General features: G+C 36.4%; 1 protein-coding gene across 1 annotated transcript in view; it reads right to left on the bottom strand.

Moving 5' to 3' along the window:
* The window catches only part of CFAP47 (cilia and flagella associated protein 47), a 529980-nt gene that overhangs the window by 393163 nt on the left and 118754 nt on the right, over positions 1 to 18063 (bottom strand). The window contains exons 24-25 of the mRNA XM_045089444.1: positions 13913 to 14007; positions 8253 to 8412 (exon numbers count right to left, since the gene is read on the bottom strand). Of these exons, the coding sequence (XP_044945379.1) occupies positions 8253 to 8412; positions 13913 to 14007 (255 nt within the window). The remainder of the gene's footprint in view (positions 1 to 8252; positions 8413 to 13912; positions 14008 to 18063) is intronic.

Below are 18063 nucleotides of genomic sequence, written 5' to 3'. Positions count from 1 at the left end.
GCACTATGCCTATAAATAGAGCAGGTATCCTTAAAGCAAATTTTCATTATTATTGGAAAATACCTATACCTGGAAGAAACAGTGGAATAGGACTTCTTTTTTTTTTATTGTTTTCTGTGCCTTAACAGGAGTGGCCCATCCCTTTATCATATGCAGTGTGAACATGAGGTCAGACAGTTGCCAGAAGGATCTCAGGGGACTAGTACTGAGAAATGGCTGTGCCCAGAAGAAAGGAATGTTGTTCCTCCCAGATTTTTAAGTTTATGGAAAGCTACCAGGGTTGACTAGCTGGCTAATTTCACCTGATAAAGATAGGAAGGGGCTCCTGGGTGGCTCAGTGGGTTAAAGCCTCTGCCTCCAGCTCAGGTCATGATCCCAGGATTCTAGGATGGAGCTGTGCATGAGGCTCTCTGCTCAGCAGGGAGCCTGCTTCCCTTGCTCTCTCTCTGCCTGTCTCTCTGCCTACTTGTGATCTCTGTCTGTCAAATAAATAAATAAAATCTTTAAAAAAAAAAGAAAAAGAAAAAGACAGGAAATTCCCATGTGGCAACTCACTATGAGGAAATGTAAACTGTTTTGGAGAAAAGGGCTCAGCATGTGGGGGTGCAGGCTAGTCCCAGACAGCAGGTCCCATCCCAGCAAGCTACCAATGCCCTCTTAGACTCAAATGCCCAACAATGTCTCCTAGAGAGGAAAATGTGATCTGGTGAGTATAAACTCAAGGTAATCTTAGAATTCAAACACAGGACACTCGAATGACCTGGCACAGATCAGGGCCACTGGAATGACCTGGCACAGATCAGGATCACGAGAGCATATGATAAGTTCTCTATGATGCATGTTCAATGGTAACACATTGTGAACCATACACAAAAACAATGGAATCAGCGAACTAATCATACCCACTAGATTTCTCTGTGCTGGCTGCCTTCACTTGGTCCAATCAGTCTTACTTGTTCATACAGTGTGAGGAGAGGTGGCTGGAGAAGGAAGTGAATTAATGACTTCCTACTAACAATGACAGATGAGCACTAGAAAAACTATGTTAAAACACCAGAGACTAGATCCATATCCTGAGCTGAGAAAATGAATTATAGTAGATTTTTTGAGTTTAAAAACACTGTAAATCAAACAAACAAACAAACAAACAAACCCAAACCTGTAAATCTAGAGAGAAATTGGTGAGGGAACAGAAGGCTGTCTGAGGACAAAGCAAAAGGCTGACACCTTACAACCTCCCCCCTACCCCCACTCCTGGGTGGGACATATGTGACATTCTTTAGGAATCTCCCACCCATCTTAATGTTAATACCTTGCTAGAGGGCAAAATAACCTTGGCAATGGCAAGGCCTCTGGTATCCAGTATCTTTGTAGGTCCTCTTTAGCATATGAAAGTTCTATTGAAACCTCCCTTTTCCTTACTTCCCCCAACCCCATGGTATATAACCTGCCATCCCTCACAACCTCTGGGCAGCAGCTCTTCCTGCCCAGGGGTCCTGTCCCCGTGCTTTAATGAACCACCATTTTGCACCAAAGATGTCTCAAGAATTCTTTCTTGGTCATTGGCTCCGGACCTCACCCCACCAAACCTCACCTATGTTCTAAAACTTAATCAAAATGATGGTTTCATTTAATAAATCTGATATTGTAAAAATTATTTGGGGGGAATGAAAGTCAAGTTCATTACTTCTGAAGATAGGCAAGGTTTTAATTAGGACATACTGAATTCTGAATTTTGAATGGGCAATTTTGAGCTTATTTCTGCATTTCACACCAGGTAAATGTTTCTGGGGTCATGGAGAAGGGCATTCCCTGTGTAACCTAAGACTACTAGAGATTCAGTAACATATTTTTCTAAGCTCAGGTGGGTCTTCTCTCTCATCTGAGATGTAAGTTATACAAATGTGTTACAGACATGTTTTTCTTAAGAGTAAGGTTGAAATCCTAAGAGGGCAACTCATAGACTTGACTGCTTAGGCTTAGCTCCATACTGAAGGAAAAGCCAAATGGAAATACTACTTATTTCCTCCTAGATTATCTATTTTATTTCATCTAGATAAAAATGTTGATATAGACCTAAAAGAGAAGCTCTATACAGAAATGCACATGGTGGCTTTGGCTAGACTGGCTTTCCTATAATTTCTTTCAGGACTACATAATAGAAACTGAGAAGAAATACACAGAAATACATAATGAAACCTAATTACTTTTACAAAATAAGCTTCAGAATGAGGAGTATATGTGATTTTTCTATTATATTTTCAGAGTTCTAAACAGAGATAATAAAAGATGAAACATTTTTCAAATCTATCAATCACAGTACTCTATGTACTATTTCTTGTACACAGAACTGAAATGAATATAAAATGCCACACTGAAAAAAAAAATAATAAGATGTACCAGGACACTGAGCTAAGGCAACACGGTGCTAATAGCATATTACTGAGAAAATATACAGCTGAATGAACTCTAAAAAGCATAAAAGCCATAATAGGTTCTTATCATGCCTTTTCTGTTGATAACGTAGCTAGTTCTTGGTATTTTCTTTCGATTGCCACATTTGTTCTAGATATGTAAAATAGTACCATCCCAAAGATTCTCAGAGTGATTTACAGAGGGCACGCCCTCAGGAAGAACCTGTAGGTAAAGGTAGAAGCAAAACAGAGGAGGACAAGAAGATAGGAAAAGTTGTGGTTTTAAAATCCAGATTCAGACTGATCCCACAGCAGCTATGGGATGGGGAGTCACCAGAGAGGTTGGCCCTGCTGAGGGAGAGGTAGTTGGGCCAGCTGAGGTAGTAGAGCTGGTAAAGCTCACCCTCCTGGACACCTCTGCATGGAGCATCTTCCTTCCGTCGAGGGGAACCTTTTAGAGAAAGGGACAGATATAACCTGTCAGAAGCCAATACCCACAACTGAGAGATGGATCAAAAAAGCCAGTAATGGGAATCTGGATAGGCCCAAACAGCATACCAAACACTGAAATTCTGATGTTGCTTTTTAAGTAAGAATAATTAAGAAGAATGACAGGTAAGCTACTGTAACACCCCTTTTAAATAGAAAAAATAGTCTGGAAATGGCATTTGGTGGATTCTTTAGTTATGGCATATGAACTATAAAGGTATTGAAGCAGATGCTTTAAATTAAAGACAAATACCATTATAGAGTTCCTCAAAAAGGAGAAAAAGATGTGTTTCCAAGCATCTTCCTGCTGTTCCTCTGCTTCAGTCTGCTTAAAGAAGTTGGTTGTTAATACCCTCACTTCCTGAAGCTCATTACCAGAAAAATTCTATTTTTTTATGCAGCAGGGATTCTCAAGTTGGGAATGTGCCCCCTGGGTTGTGAAAGCTTGAGGCTATTTACATGAGAACTGAGAACAATCTTATTCAAGGAAAGTGAGAGTCTAACCACCCAAATTAGATTCAAGAACAGTGGTTTGGATTCAGATGGGATTGGAGATTTGCTTTGAGCTCAGTATGGGTCACATATTCTATCACAGCCCCAGCCACTGTCCTTGTGGCAGTCAAGGAAGAGATAAGAAAGGGGAAGTGAAAATGTTGGGTTGGTGGGCTCCGGGAGTGCAGGAGGAACAATGGAAATGACCACCAGGTCCCACTGTCTTCCAGCCTCCTTTCCCCGCCCCTTTCTCTCCCTTGACTCTCCCGCCAAAAGGATGTATGCCCAGGTCACCTCTCTATAGGTAACCCGATACCTATGCAGGAAACAGATAAAAGACACACCCCCCCAACTCCCTCCCAGTGCGACTTCCCCCACTCCCCTTTCCAGAGCCAAGGAACCTCCCCGGAGGGTGCCCACCTCTTTCTGGCATGACTTTCCTGGCTCCCCTTCTCCTGAGCCTCGAAACTTCACCAGAGAGTGCCTTTAATAAATCTTGCCTTGTGCCCACTTTGCCTGGTATCGTGTTTATCTTGCCTATAAAACCTTACAGAAGGGGCGCCTGGGTGGCTCAGTGGGTTAAGCCGCTGCCTTCGGCTCAGGTCATGATCTCAGAGTCCTGGGATCGAGTCCCGCATCGGGCTCTCTGCTCAGCAGGGAGCCTGCTTCCCTCTCTCTCTCTCTCTCTGCCTGCCTCTCCATCTACTTGTGATTTCTCTCTGTCAAATAAATAAATAAAATCTTTAAAAAAATAAAATAAAATAAAATAAAACCTTACAGAAAAGTAAAAACCACCTCACTAAAACTCTGACAGTGTAAGGCAGCCTTACTTAGTGGTCTAGCCATGTGGAGTAATATAGATCTACCCTACTTTAGGTGATATTTATGGCAAAGGATGCATCTATGATGAGGGAGCAGGAGGCTGGCTGAAGACAAAGCAAAAGCTGGCACCTTGCACCCCCTCTCCACCCGCTCCCCTCCGTGATATGTGCAGCATTCCTCAGGCACCCCTGACTGCCATAAACGATAAACAAATAGTTAACTTGCAGAGATCACAATCCTGCAAGACAGGAATCTCCCTTGCTCTACAAATGTCCTGGAGATCTACAAACAAGGAGGTTCCCTTATCAATAGCACAAATTTCCAGAGGCAAATAACTCTCAGTTCCTCAAGCCCTAATGTCCCCTCCCCATCATAAATGAAACTGGAGGAGGCTGAGGTAGAAGGGAATGTAAATGACAGCAGGATCATAACATCCCACCAAGAATCTCCCAACTATCTTGATGTTAATGGCTGGCCTAAAGATGACATTGATCAAGCCACAAGGGCAAGGCCTCCTCCCTGCACCTCCTAGGCCCTCTTTAACATATGAAAACTCCGTCGAAACCTCCCTTCCCCTCACCTTCCCCCAACTGCAAGGTATATAACCTGCCATCCCTCACAACCCAGGGCAGCAGCTATTCCTGCCCAAGGGACCTGTCCCTGTGCTTTAATAAACCACCATTTTGCACCAAAGATGTCTCAAGAATTCTTTCTTGGTCATCGGCTCCGGACCTCAGCCCACCAAACCTCACCTAGGTTCTAGAACCTCATCATCTATAAGCCAAAGGAAAAAAAAAAAAAAAACAGAATGAGACATAAAGCATCCCCACCATGGCTTGGGATAAGAGGCTTATCACAGTCAGATTACAAGGAAAGAAAAGGACCAAAGGAAAGTTTAATCTGTTTCTAATGCCTGCTAGAAGAAAATGGCAGATGCTACATTTAGGCTACAGGATAGCCCAAAGAACAATGTCAAGATCTCACCAATGTAACTGGAAAAAATCCCAAGTTAATAAATGATTAACATACACACACACACAAAAATTTGTCAACAGAAACCCCCTGAGAAAGTTCAAGCATTGGACATATATACATATGAATATACCTAAAAAATGTGTGTGTGTGTGTGTTATAGAATTGAAAAATACAACGACTGAAATGAAAAATGAAAAATTCACTAGAGGGATTCAACAGATTTGAACTAGCTAAACAAAGATTCAGCCAACATGAAAAAGTGTCAGTTGAATTTATTCAGTCTAAGGAATAGAAAAAAAAAAGGCTTTGATTTATCTTTAACTGAAGATGGTATTTAAGCCAGAATTCTAAGCCACCTCGGAGACTTTCATTTTCGCCTGAGTTATCTCCCATGTATACGTGAACCTTACATGTATACATGAAATACACACGTTAATAAACTTGTTTGTTTTCCAAGAAAGAAAGAAAAAAGAATGAAAAATAAACAGAGCCTCAGAAATCTGTAGGGCATTATGAAGAACACTAATATATGCAAAATAAGAACCCTTAGGATGGAGAAGAGATACAGGGGGAAACACTGTTTGAAGAAATAAGGGCCAAAACATTCAAAATTCAGTTTTAAAATTTTAATTAAAAATTTAATTTAAAAAATTAATCTAAACATGTAAAAATTTCAGTGAACTGAAGCAGCAATCCAAAAACTTCTCACATATAACAGCCAAAACCCAAATGTACTCATTGGTGAAGTCTACTAAACATTTTGAGAAGAATTAATATCTATCGTTATATAAATATCTTTCTATTAATATGTATGTACATGAACACTTCCCAAGACATTCTCTAAGACAATGGTAAAAGAAATGAACACTTCTGTTTATGGCCATTTGATTTTTTAATAAGGGTACCAAGACAATTCAATGAGGAAACAATATTCTTTTCAATAAATGACGCTGGGACAAGTAAATATACCCGTGCAAAAGAATGAGGATGGAGTCCTACCTTACACTGCATTAAAAAAAAATAACTCAAAATAAGCTATAGACTTAAATGTAAGAGGTAAAATTACATGATTTTAGGAGGAAACATCAGAATAATTCACCATGACCTCAAGTTATATAATGTTTTCATAGATATAGTGCTGAAGGGGTCCATGCCTGGCTAAGTTGTTAAGAAATCTGACTTTGGCACAGGTCATGATCTCAAGGTCCTGGAATCAAACCCCGCCTCAGGCTCCCTGCTCAGCTGGGAATGTACTTTTCCCTCACCCTCTACCCCTCCCCCTGCTCATGCTCTCTCTTTAATAAATAAATAAAATCTAAAAAAAAAAACAAAAAAACATATATATATATATATATATATATAAAACTCTGAAAAGCCAAAGTAACAAAAGAAGAACTGGATAAATTAGACTTCATTAAAATTGAGCTATCTTCCATTAGTTGAAAAGAGAAATCTCAGAGTGAATTATTTTTCAAATTGCATATGTAATAAAATAATTTTATTCAGACTACATGAAGAACAATGAAAACTCAAAAATAAAAAGACAGCCAAATTTTAAAATCAACAAATGACTCAAACAGACCTTTCTCCAAAGATGACGTACAAACTGACAATAAGCACATGTAAAGGTACTCAACACCTTTAGTCATCAGGGAAATGCAAATAGTAACTATGATGACCTACTACTTCATACGCTAGGATAGCTAGAATTTAAAAAATTACAAGAAGAGTTAGCAAGATGTAGAGAAACTGAAACCCTCATTCACTGCTGATAAGATTTTAAATTGTTACAGTTACTTTGTGAAATAGTTTGGCACTTTCTTAAAATATTAAACATCAAGTGGCACCTCAGTGGCTCACTCAGTTAAGTGTCTTCCTTCGGCTCAGGTCATGATCTTAGGGCGCTGGGATAGAGTCCTATATCAAACACCCTGCTCAGCGGGGAGTTTGCTTCTTCCTCTGCCCCCATCCCACTCATGCTCTCTCTTTCTCTCTTGCAAAAATAAATAAATAAAATATTTAAAAAGATATAATACACATCAAATTATCCCATGAACCAATACCACTCTATGATATATAACCAATTAAAGGAAAACATGTAGCCTCACAGAACTGTACATGAATATTCATAGCTGTTATATTCATAAGAGTCAAAAAGTAAAAATGATCCAAATGTCCATCAACTGAATAGACAGTGAATGTCTATGCACAGAGAACATGTGATATATCCTTACAATTACTGGAAATAGAAAGGAATTAAGTATTGACTGACTTAGAAAACAAAGAGAATAATCTTTGAAAAACTTCCAGATTTAACCACAGAAGTTCAGTATAGGAGCCAAGAGCCAGATAAACTACAAATACATTCTTTTATATATATATATAGATAGATAGATAGATAGATAATTAAAAAGAGTAACTTAAAAAATCTCATCCAAATAATGATGCATATAAAATAAAATTTCATCACTAGAAAAACATGGTATTCATTGAAGGGAAAAACTCAATTGTATGCCTTTTTCTAGAAACAGGAAAAAAAAAATATATAGTTCATTTAGAAAAGTAAACGTGCAAGAATGGCCAAGAATTTTTGTAACAGATTTGTAATGACAGAAAATTTGTCACACCAATTACAAAAAGGTACAATAAAGTTGTTTAATTAAAAAACACCAGTAAAGAAGTGGACATATAGATAAATAGACATGCTGACCAGATTCCCCCACAGCAAGTAATCCAAGAGTACAAGCTAGATGTGGCAATCCCTTTTCTGACCTACACTGCAAGTCACAAACCACCACATCTGGAATATCCCAAGGGTAATATATCAGCCTTATGTGATGTGGGAGGGGACTCTATAAGGGCATGAATACCAAGAGGTGAGGATCACTGGGAGTAATTTTGGGGAATGGTGAGGACAAAATTCTAGTACGAAACTTCTTAGAACTGTTTTAAGAACACATTAAAAAAAAAAACCTAAACTTTTGTGTACATGGTAAAATTAAATAATATGTGAAGGACAAATTGAAATATCTATAACAAATGCTGGAAAAAAGTACTTACTTGGACAGAAACTTACGGAAATATTACATTCTTCATGTGGGTGCAGAATCCCACTCAGCACACTAATCTTGAATATGCCATCTTTGAAAAGTTTCCCAGTGCCACTAATATCCAAAGCCCATTCCACATCTTGTTTTGAAGTATTATGTAAGACAAGATCCTGTTTACAAAGAAAATAACTAAATAAATAAGACATTTATAAAAATTACAATATGCAGTATAAAATTTAGCTTCTTTTACCATGCCAACTTGAAGAACCTATGTACAAAATCAAATGATTAAAAGTGGAATTCATGAAGAGATCGTTTAAAAAGTGATGTTGGGCAAAAAAGTGGTATGCAAGTGTGTTCATTGCCTATTAACAACTATGAAAAATACACAAAGGACAGTGGGTAAAATAAAAACATCAACATAGCTATGCTAGCTAGCAAGGATGGAGAGAAGCTGCAATCCTCACTCATGGTTGTGAGACTGTAAAATGGTATAGTCACTTTGGAAAACAGTTCAGTAGTTTCTTATAATGTTAAACATATGACTACCATATGACGCAGTATTACCACTCCTAAGTATTTACTTAAGTGAAGTGAAAACCGATGTGCACATAAAAATCTGTATGTTAGTGTTTATAATAGCTTTGTTCATTGCAAAACAATGGAGGAAGAAACCCCAAGATTTCCTTTAAATAACGAATGGATAAACATTCCATACAATGGGCTAAAATTCAGTGATGAAGTAAGTGAAGTATTAATTCAACAAAAACATAAGTGAATATTAAATATATCTTGCTAAGTGAAAGATGCCAGACCCAAATGGCTAAATTTTGTATAATTAAATTACCTGTCAATCTGGAAATGCAAAATTGCATGGATGGAAAAAAACGAATCAGTGGTTGCCAAATATTGGTGGAAGGAGTAAGAGCTTACTACAAAGGGGTTACACTGAGAATTTGCAGTGTCATGAAACTGTTCTGTAATGTATTGAAGTGGTAGACAAAATTATTCTATGTATTTTTCAAAACCCATAGAACTGTATACTACTAAGAATGGATTTAAATGTATGTAAATTAAAAACAATCAAACAACATGTTGAGAATGCCAGGATGGATTGTAGAATTCAACACACTATATTACAGATGTATGAAACAATATCACCAAAGTTAGTGGGGGTGAGGAGGAATGGCTTAAGTAACAGAAAAACTATGTTTTGAATGGAAGCTATAAAGTTAAAGACCAAAAAATAGTCTTTATAAACACTGTTGGTAAATATGTTGGTAAATATGTTAGCAATTCTAGCTACAGGTTAAAAATTCTCAAACTTCCTTATACACTACAGTTAAAAAGTAAGAAAATACAACAAAAAAAAAAAGTAAGAAAATACATTATGAATAAGAGAACCACATTTCTTATGGTCAGAGAAATTAGTTAAAAATGAGGAAGGAAGAAATACTGGAATAAACTTTGTGTTAGATTAGATTAGATTCAGAAATACCAGTTCGAATTCATCTTTAGGTAGTTAGCTAAATAGATGGATGATAACAATAGAATGATAGATAAATTATAGATATATTTATATTTACAAGTTAGTATACAAATATTTCCTGATTCTATATGCAAAAAGGACTTAGAACATGTGACACCCCAGTAGCAGTTAGCACACCTAGTGTACAGATCTTGGTTACTAAATGCCATTCTTCCAAAAATGGCAGTGGGGTTTCTTGGAGAAAATATCGATTCTAGAGCTAGAAAAAAATAAAATAAAAGATAAACATGGACCATTTTTTAGCACCAGAAAGTATGAGAATGCTTAAAAATCATAATGATGGGGGATGCCTGGGTGGCTCAGTCAGTTAAACGTCTGCCTTCAGCTCAGGGCATGATTCCAGGGGCCTGGGATCTAGTCCCATATCCAACTCCCTGCTGAGCAGGAAGCCTGCTTCTCCCTCTGCCTGCTGCTCCACCTGCTTGTGTGCATGCTCTCTCTCTCGACAAATAAAGAAAATATTTTTTAAAAAAATCATAATGATGGAAGCATGTCAAAAGACCAATCTTAAAGAATTCCAAATGGCCAGAGCTGGAACAAATTTAATAACAAAATAAATAATGTAATATTGATTGTAACTGAATGTATAAATATTTGTGAGGTGACACGGCATATTAAGTAATAAAATAACTAATAAAATAAATAAATTTTCCTTGCAGACAAATTCCAAATAATATATATAAATCCCCCCTCCAGAAGGTACAGTTTGACCCCCAACACCTTGAGTGTGGGTTGAAATTGACAACTCACTTCTAAAATGCAGTGTGTGGGGCACCTGAGTGACTCAGTGGGTTAAGCATCTGCCTTTGGCTCAGGTCATGATCTCAGGGTCCTGGGATTGAGCCCTGCATCGGGCTTTCTGCTCAGAGAGAAGCCTGCTTCCCCCGCCCCCCTCCCTGCCTCTCTGCCTACCTGTGATCTCTCTCTGTGTTAAATAAATAAATAAAATCTTTTATAAATAAATAAATTAAATTAAATGCAGAGTGTGAAAAAACAGAAGCAGTTTATCCAACTTTTTTTCAGTTCTCCTGACATATATCACCAGTGGTAAGTTATGCTGATATCATGTACTCCCTTCACATGATGTGACAAAAAAGACAATTCACGTCTGTTACATTCTGCCCCAAAACCCATGAAAAACAAGAATGAAGCTGAATCAGGTGGGAAAAATCAGACCAGTGAAAATTAAAGAACATTCTGCAACAGTACCAAAACAGTACTCTTAAAATATAACAAAGTCATGGGGCGCCTGGGTGGCTCAGTGGTTTGGGCTGCTGCCTTTGGCTCCGGTCATGATCTCAGGGTCCTGGGATAGGAAGCCTGCTTCCCCCCGCCCTCTCTCTCTCTGCCTGCCTCTCTGCCTACTTGTGATCTCTGTCTGTCAAATAAATAAATAAAATCTTTAATATATATATATATAACAAAGTCATTAAAAAATGAGCAAGACTGAGAGCCAGTCATATATCAGAGGAAACTAAATGAAACATGATACCCTTAATTGAACCCTGAAACAGTAAAAGGACATTACTGAAAAACTGGTGAAAAACAAATACAATCTATGGTCTAACTAATAATTTTGTTCTAATGTTAATTTCTTAAGTCTGAAAAATATTTTATGCTGTATAGGTGTTAATAGGGAAAGTCGTGTAAAGAATACATAAACTCTTTGCACTATGTTTGTAATGTTCTGGTAAATCTGGGAGCTATATGCAGGACTTGTGTGCAGACTTGTCTCTCCAGTACAACATACTATTAAAATAAAACCCTCAACTAGGTATTGTTTTAACTTTACCCTTCAAAATTTGAAAAGTACAGAATTATCCATACAACTGGCAACACAACAAAATAGTGTACTTCATCTCTTTCTAAAGTATGATTGATTTAAAATATTCAGGATTTTAAAATGAGTCAATTTTATTCCCAAAGTCTCTCAGTACATAAACATCTATTTAAGTCTAATATTTGCATCTTATAAAGAAAAAAAAAAAACACTTTTAAAACAGAAGATGGAGATGTACTAGTCATCTGAATACCTCATTTTACTCATTCTGAAATGAGGAAATGTTAGATCTCTAAAAATACTATCCACTTTTCAATCCTATCCCAAGAACAAAACTGATACAGTCATCTGTAAGGAAACATTGTTTAGTATGTATAGTATTGTTAGTTTTTAAATACCTTCATCAAAATGATACATGTACACACCTTACACAAATAATTCAAAAGTGCTTTTTTAAAAAAAGAGAACAGTTGTCCCCAAAAGTCAAGCAAACAAAAAACAGATGACCCACTCAACTCCTCATCAAGAAATCTGCTTCCCTGAAGCAACTAATTTTAGCTAAATGTTGGATCAAGAAATCTGCTTCCCTGAAGCAACTAATTTTAGCTAAATGTTGGATTTTCTCTAGTTATACCCTGATTCTAAATACAATGTTGATATGGTCTACTTTAGTTTTTTTTTTTTTTATTGCTGCCTTAAATTACCACAAACTTAATAGTTTAAATGAACACAAATTTATAAAATTACAGTCTTGTAGGTTATAAGTTCAAAAGGCACATCACTGGACTAGGATCAAAGTGTTAGAAGGAACTATGATAGTTTCTGGAGGGCTCTAGAAAAGACTATTTCCTTGCTATTCCCAGTTTCTAGAAGGCCTACACATTCATTGGCTGATGGATTCCTTCCACTATCTTCAAATACAACATCATCTTATCTCTCTACCCTTCTTCTGTCATCACATTTCCTTCTGAGCACAGGAAAGTTTCTCTGGTTTTAACCACTCATGTAATTCAAATGGGACCACCTAGATAATCTAGCATCATTTCTCTTAATCAGAGTCCATCATCTCCATCACATGACACATCAGAAAAATATATTCTATAATACAAGAATTCATGCTATTCACTATTCACGCTAGTTCTTCTGTCAACTTTAGATAATCTCCTTTAATTACCCACTAGGTAAAATGAATTTTACTCCACTTTCTTCTACCATTCCCAACCCTTCTGTCAACTTAATCTTCACATACACATTGTACCTATCACACACCTGTCATTTCACACGTAATATATATGATCAAATTTTAATTTTGCCCCATAAAATATTAAGACTTCTCTGTATTATATATTTTATTATGACTATATAAATATCCATGGCAAATTCAAGTAGTGCATCATAGACACATTTCTTTCTCTGTGGGGCCAATGTGACTCTTTTCCACTCAAGAGAGAAGGCTCTTGTCTAGATTGTCTTTTATTATGCCAAATGAATAAAATTTCAATGATATAAAATAATCTCACATTTATAAAGGGACTGCTTTTCCTTTGGATTCAATCCAGTTCAGCTCACTAAAGCTTCCCTTCTAGCCCCACATACAAAGTCTTCTGCATCCTTGAAGTTATGTTAGAGTCAGAAGTTTTACTGATATTTTATACTTGAAACAGTCACATGTTAATTTCAGAAGAGATCCTATATTCTTCTCTAACTATAATTTCATATAGGACTCAGCTATTATTTGACACATGCAATGTTAAATATTTTTGCCATGCAATTTTTCTTCAAAGCTAAAGAGGTTCAGAATTAATTGTAGGAAAGGCAATATATAACATAATAAAGAGTTACTATAAATACAAATTTCTAATATATATGCATGAGCTTCCTTTATGCATGTCTTTTTTTTTCTTCTAGGTAGATTCATAATTATGAGAGACAGAGATATCTAGTAAGAAAAAAGACTAGATTTTTATAGAAGTCACCTTATTATATACCTGGATCTTTCCAATTTTTATTATTACCTTTCACCACATTTCCTTACCTGAATGGAACATACGCCACATTAATTTAATCATAGCTTCTATTTATATAAGAAGATACTAGTAAATTAATTCTATTTAAAATATTTTGAATAATCCTATTAAATATATATATATATATTAAAAATGTATATATAAAAATGAGTATTTGTATACTTTGATAATTACTTCTGAGAAATATTATATGTGTAAGTTCTCTAAAACAAAGTATTCCTACAATATGTGCTTCAGAATAATCAACTCAGTAAACTAAAAACCATAGTAAAAAAAAAAAAAGGTTGTAAACTACATCAATTCTTTATACATACCTGAGTTTTTGTGACCTTGTTATTAGAATCCAAAATATGCAATGGCATTTCAAATACAAAATCAGTGTTGGATAATCTCAATGGTGCTTGCAATACTATGAGAGGAAAGTAAATATACTGATAAAATAGTAAGAGATATTAGCTTATAGATAATTATTACCATACTTTTCAATACAAAATAAGAAATAATAAAATTATGTTTTATTTTTATGTAACCAGACAGAAAACAAAGACATACTTAAAAACTTTTATAAAATATCGTGGCTTATCACATCTATAAAATTCCAGTTTTGTATTTCAATGGTAACTAATTACAAGTACAATAAAACAATTACCCTTGAGATATTAAGAGCATAAAATACATTAAATATTGAGCTCAGAATAAAGTAAACATAGTTAAAAAGATCTTTATAATAGAGCTGACAAATGCAGAAGCACAGAAGTGAAAAGAAACTGCCTTTTGCAAATATTTTCTCCCAGTAAGTGGTCTGCCTTTTTGGTCTTTTGACAGTGTCTTTTGGAGAGCATAAATTTTTTAATTTTAATGAACTGCAGTTTCTCAGTCCTTCTTTCACAGATCTTGCCTCTGTTATTATATCTAAAATGTCATTACCAAACTCAAGTCCTGTAGATTTTACCTTCTGTTATCTCCCAAAAGTTTTGTTAATTTTGCATTTTACATTTAGTTCTGTGAACCATTTTAAGTTCATTTTTGTGAGGAGTATAAAGTCTGTATCTAGATTCATATCTTTGCTTGTCATATCCAGTTGTTCAACAGTATTTTTTGAAAAAAAACTACCTTTTCTGAGCATTACTGCCTCTAATCACATGTCAAAGATCAGTTGACTACATTTATGTTGGCCTATTTCTGGGCTCTCTTTTCTATTCCACTTACCTATTTGTCTATATTTCTGCCAATACCAAAGTCTCATGATTATTGCACTTTTGTAGAAAGTCTTGAAGCTGGACAGTGTCAGTCCTCCAATTTTGTTGTTCTCCTTCGGTAGTGTGTGGGCTATTGTGAGTCTTTTCCCTTTCCATATAAACTTTTAATCAATTTTGCAACACCTATAAAATAATATTCTGGGATTCTGACTGAGATTGCACTGAATCTCTAGATCAAGTTGGGAAGAAGTGCCATCTTAACAATATTGAGACTTCCTATGCATGAACATCGAATACCACTCCCTTTAATTCTTCTTTGATATCTTTCACCAGATAAATTTCATCATTTGATATCCTTCCTTAAATAGATCTTTTTATCTATATTCTTTTTAATTAATTTTATTTTTTCAGTGTTCCAAAACTCATTGTTTATGCACCACACCCAGTGTTCTATGTAATATGTGGCCCCTTAATACCCTCCACCAAGCTCACCAACCCCCCATCCCCTTCTCTCCAAAACCCTCAGTTTGTTTCTCAGAGTCCACAGTCTCTCATTGTTCATCTTCCCCTCTGATTTCCCCCAATTCACTTTTCCTTTCCTCCTCCTAACGTCCTCCATGTTATTCCTTATGCTCCACAAGTAAGTGAAACCATGTGATAATTAATTTTCTCTGCTTGACATACTTCTACTCAGCATACTCTCCTCCAGACCCATCCATGTTGATATAAAAGTTGGGTATTCATCTTTTCTGATGGAGGCATAATATTCCATTGCATATATGGATCATATCTTCTTTATCCATTGGTGTATTGAAGGGCATGTTGGTTCTTTCCACAGTTTGGCAATTTTGGCCATTGCTGCTATGAACACTGGGGTAGAGATGGCCCTTTTTTTCACTATATCTGCATCTTTGGGGTACATACCCAGTAGTGCAATTGCAGGGTCATAGGGTAGCTGTTTTAAATTTCTTAAGGAATCTCCACATTGTTTTCCAAAGTGGCTGCACCAACTTGCATTCCCACCAACAGTATAAGAGGGTTCCCCTTTCTCCACATCCTATCCAACACTTGTTTCCTGCCTGTAGATTTTGGCCATTCTAAATGGTGTAAGGTGGTACCTCAATGAGGTAGTGTCCTTCTGTATGTCTGACTACAGTCTTTAGCTTAAAATCTAATTTATCTGATATGAAAATCACTATCCCAGCTTTCTTTTGAGGCCCATCAGCATGAAAGATGTTTCTCCATCCCTTCACTTTCAGTCTGCATGTATTTTTAGGTTCCAAATGTTTCTTTTGTAGACAGCATATGGACGGGTCCTGTCGTTTTATCCAGTCTGCAATCCTGTGCCATTTTATGGGAGCATTTAAGCTATTCACACTAACAGTGATTCTTGAAAAATACATTTTTATTGACATGATGTTGCCTGTGAAGTCCTTGTTTCTATAAATTGTCTCTGTAAATTTCTGTTCTATGTCACTCTTTGGTTCTTTCTTCTTTTATAGAACCTCCCCCCCTTAATATTTCTTTTAGTACTGACTTGGTACTAAAACCTTGCCAGTCTTGGAAGCTCTTTATCTTTCCATCCATTCTGAGTGACAGCCTTGCTGGATAAATTATTCTTGGCTGCATGTTATTCTCATTTATTGCCCTGAATATGACTTGCCAGTCCTTTCTGCCTTGCAGGTTTCTGTGGACAGGTCTGAAGTTATTCTGATGGTCCTTCCTCCGTATGTAAAGAATCTCTTCCCCCAAGCTGTCCTTAAGACCACCTGTCTGAAATTCTGATCTGTGAATTTCATAATTAAGTGTCTGGAGGTCTTTCTAGACTTGTTGATATTGGGGGGGGGGGTGTCCTTTCTGCCTCTAGGGCACAAACACTTGTTCCATTTTCCAGATTGGGGAAATTTTCATCTAGAATTTGTTCACCTGTATCTTCTAGTCTTCTCTCTTTCTCCACCCTCTCAGAGATCCCAAAAATTCTGACACTGGAACATTTCATGGCATCATTTATTTCCCTAATTCTGTTTTCATGGCTTCTAAGCTGTTTGTTCCAGGCCTCCTCCTGATCCTTCTTTTCTATCAGTTTGTCTTCTAGTTCACTAATTCGATCACCTGCCTCTGTTACCCAAGCTGTTAGAGTATTTAGATTAGATCGGATCTCATTGACAGCATTTTTTAGTACTGCCAGATCAGCCTCACTTCTGCCCTTAGAGATTCTATGTTGCCACTAATGGTCTTCTCCAACCTGGCCATTGCCTGGATAATTGTTATTTTGAATTCTCTTTCCGAGATACTGTTTATGTCCATATCCAATACTTATGTGACAGAGGGCACAGTCTCTGAATTTTTCTTCTGTTGGGTGTTCCTCCTTCTACTAGTCATTTTGGTGAGAGGTGGTTGAGGGGATATATAGATGAATTAACCACAATCCAGACAAAATGCATCTTGTTTTAGTTTCATCACCCAGCAGTGCTGGCAACAAGATGGCACAGAAGACACCACTGAGGTCTCAGGAAGGGCTCAGGGAGACAGGAGAAAGTCTGTTAGGCACCCTTTCATTTCACCACCTCCTCCAAATAGATCTTGTCAATACTTGTCAATATACTTAAGTATTCCACTTTTGGTTGGGTGATAATATAAATGGTATTTTGTATTTAATTTCAAATTCCATTTATTCATTGCTTGTATATGTGAAAAAAACTGACTTTTGTACTCTAAGTTTGTATCCTGCAACCTTGCTATACTAGCTTATTATTTCCCTAAGTGTTTTTCTTAACTAAATCTTTCGGGTTTTCTACATAAATGATCATGTCATCAATGAATGCAGAGTTACTCATCTTTCCTAATCTGTGTATCTGTTGATTCCTCTTTGTGTCCTATTGCATTAGCTAGGGACATCCTAGCTTGGTTTCTGACTTTAATGAGAAAGCTATGAGTTCCTCATCAATAAGAATGATAATAGCTGTGGGGTATTTGTATACATTTTTTAAATCAAGTTGAGAAAGTTCTGCTCCAGTCCTCATTTACTAAGTTGTTTTCATGAATGGGTATTAGATTTTATAAATGTTTTATCTCCCCTGAATCTACTGATATGGTCATGTGGCTTTTTATTTTTTCTCTGTCCTGTTCATATAATGGAATGCATTGATTTCTGAATGTAAACCAACCTTGCACACATGGGATAAATTTCACTTGGTCATGGTACATAATTCTTTTTACACAATGTTGGATTTGATTTGCTAATATTTTGTTAAGGACTTCTGTAT

The sequence above is a fragment of the Mustela putorius genome, unplaced genomic scaffold (assembly GCF_011764305.1).
Source record: "Mustela putorius furo isolate JIRA1106 unplaced genomic scaffold, ASM1176430v1.1 tig00003836_pilon_pilon_pilon, whole genome shotgun sequence".
NCBI classification, from domain to species: Eukaryota; Metazoa; Chordata; class Mammalia; order Carnivora; family Mustelidae; genus Mustela; species Mustela putorius.
The sequence above is the reverse complement of the archived record's forward strand: the minus strand, read 5'-3'. Positions and strand labels throughout refer to the sequence as shown.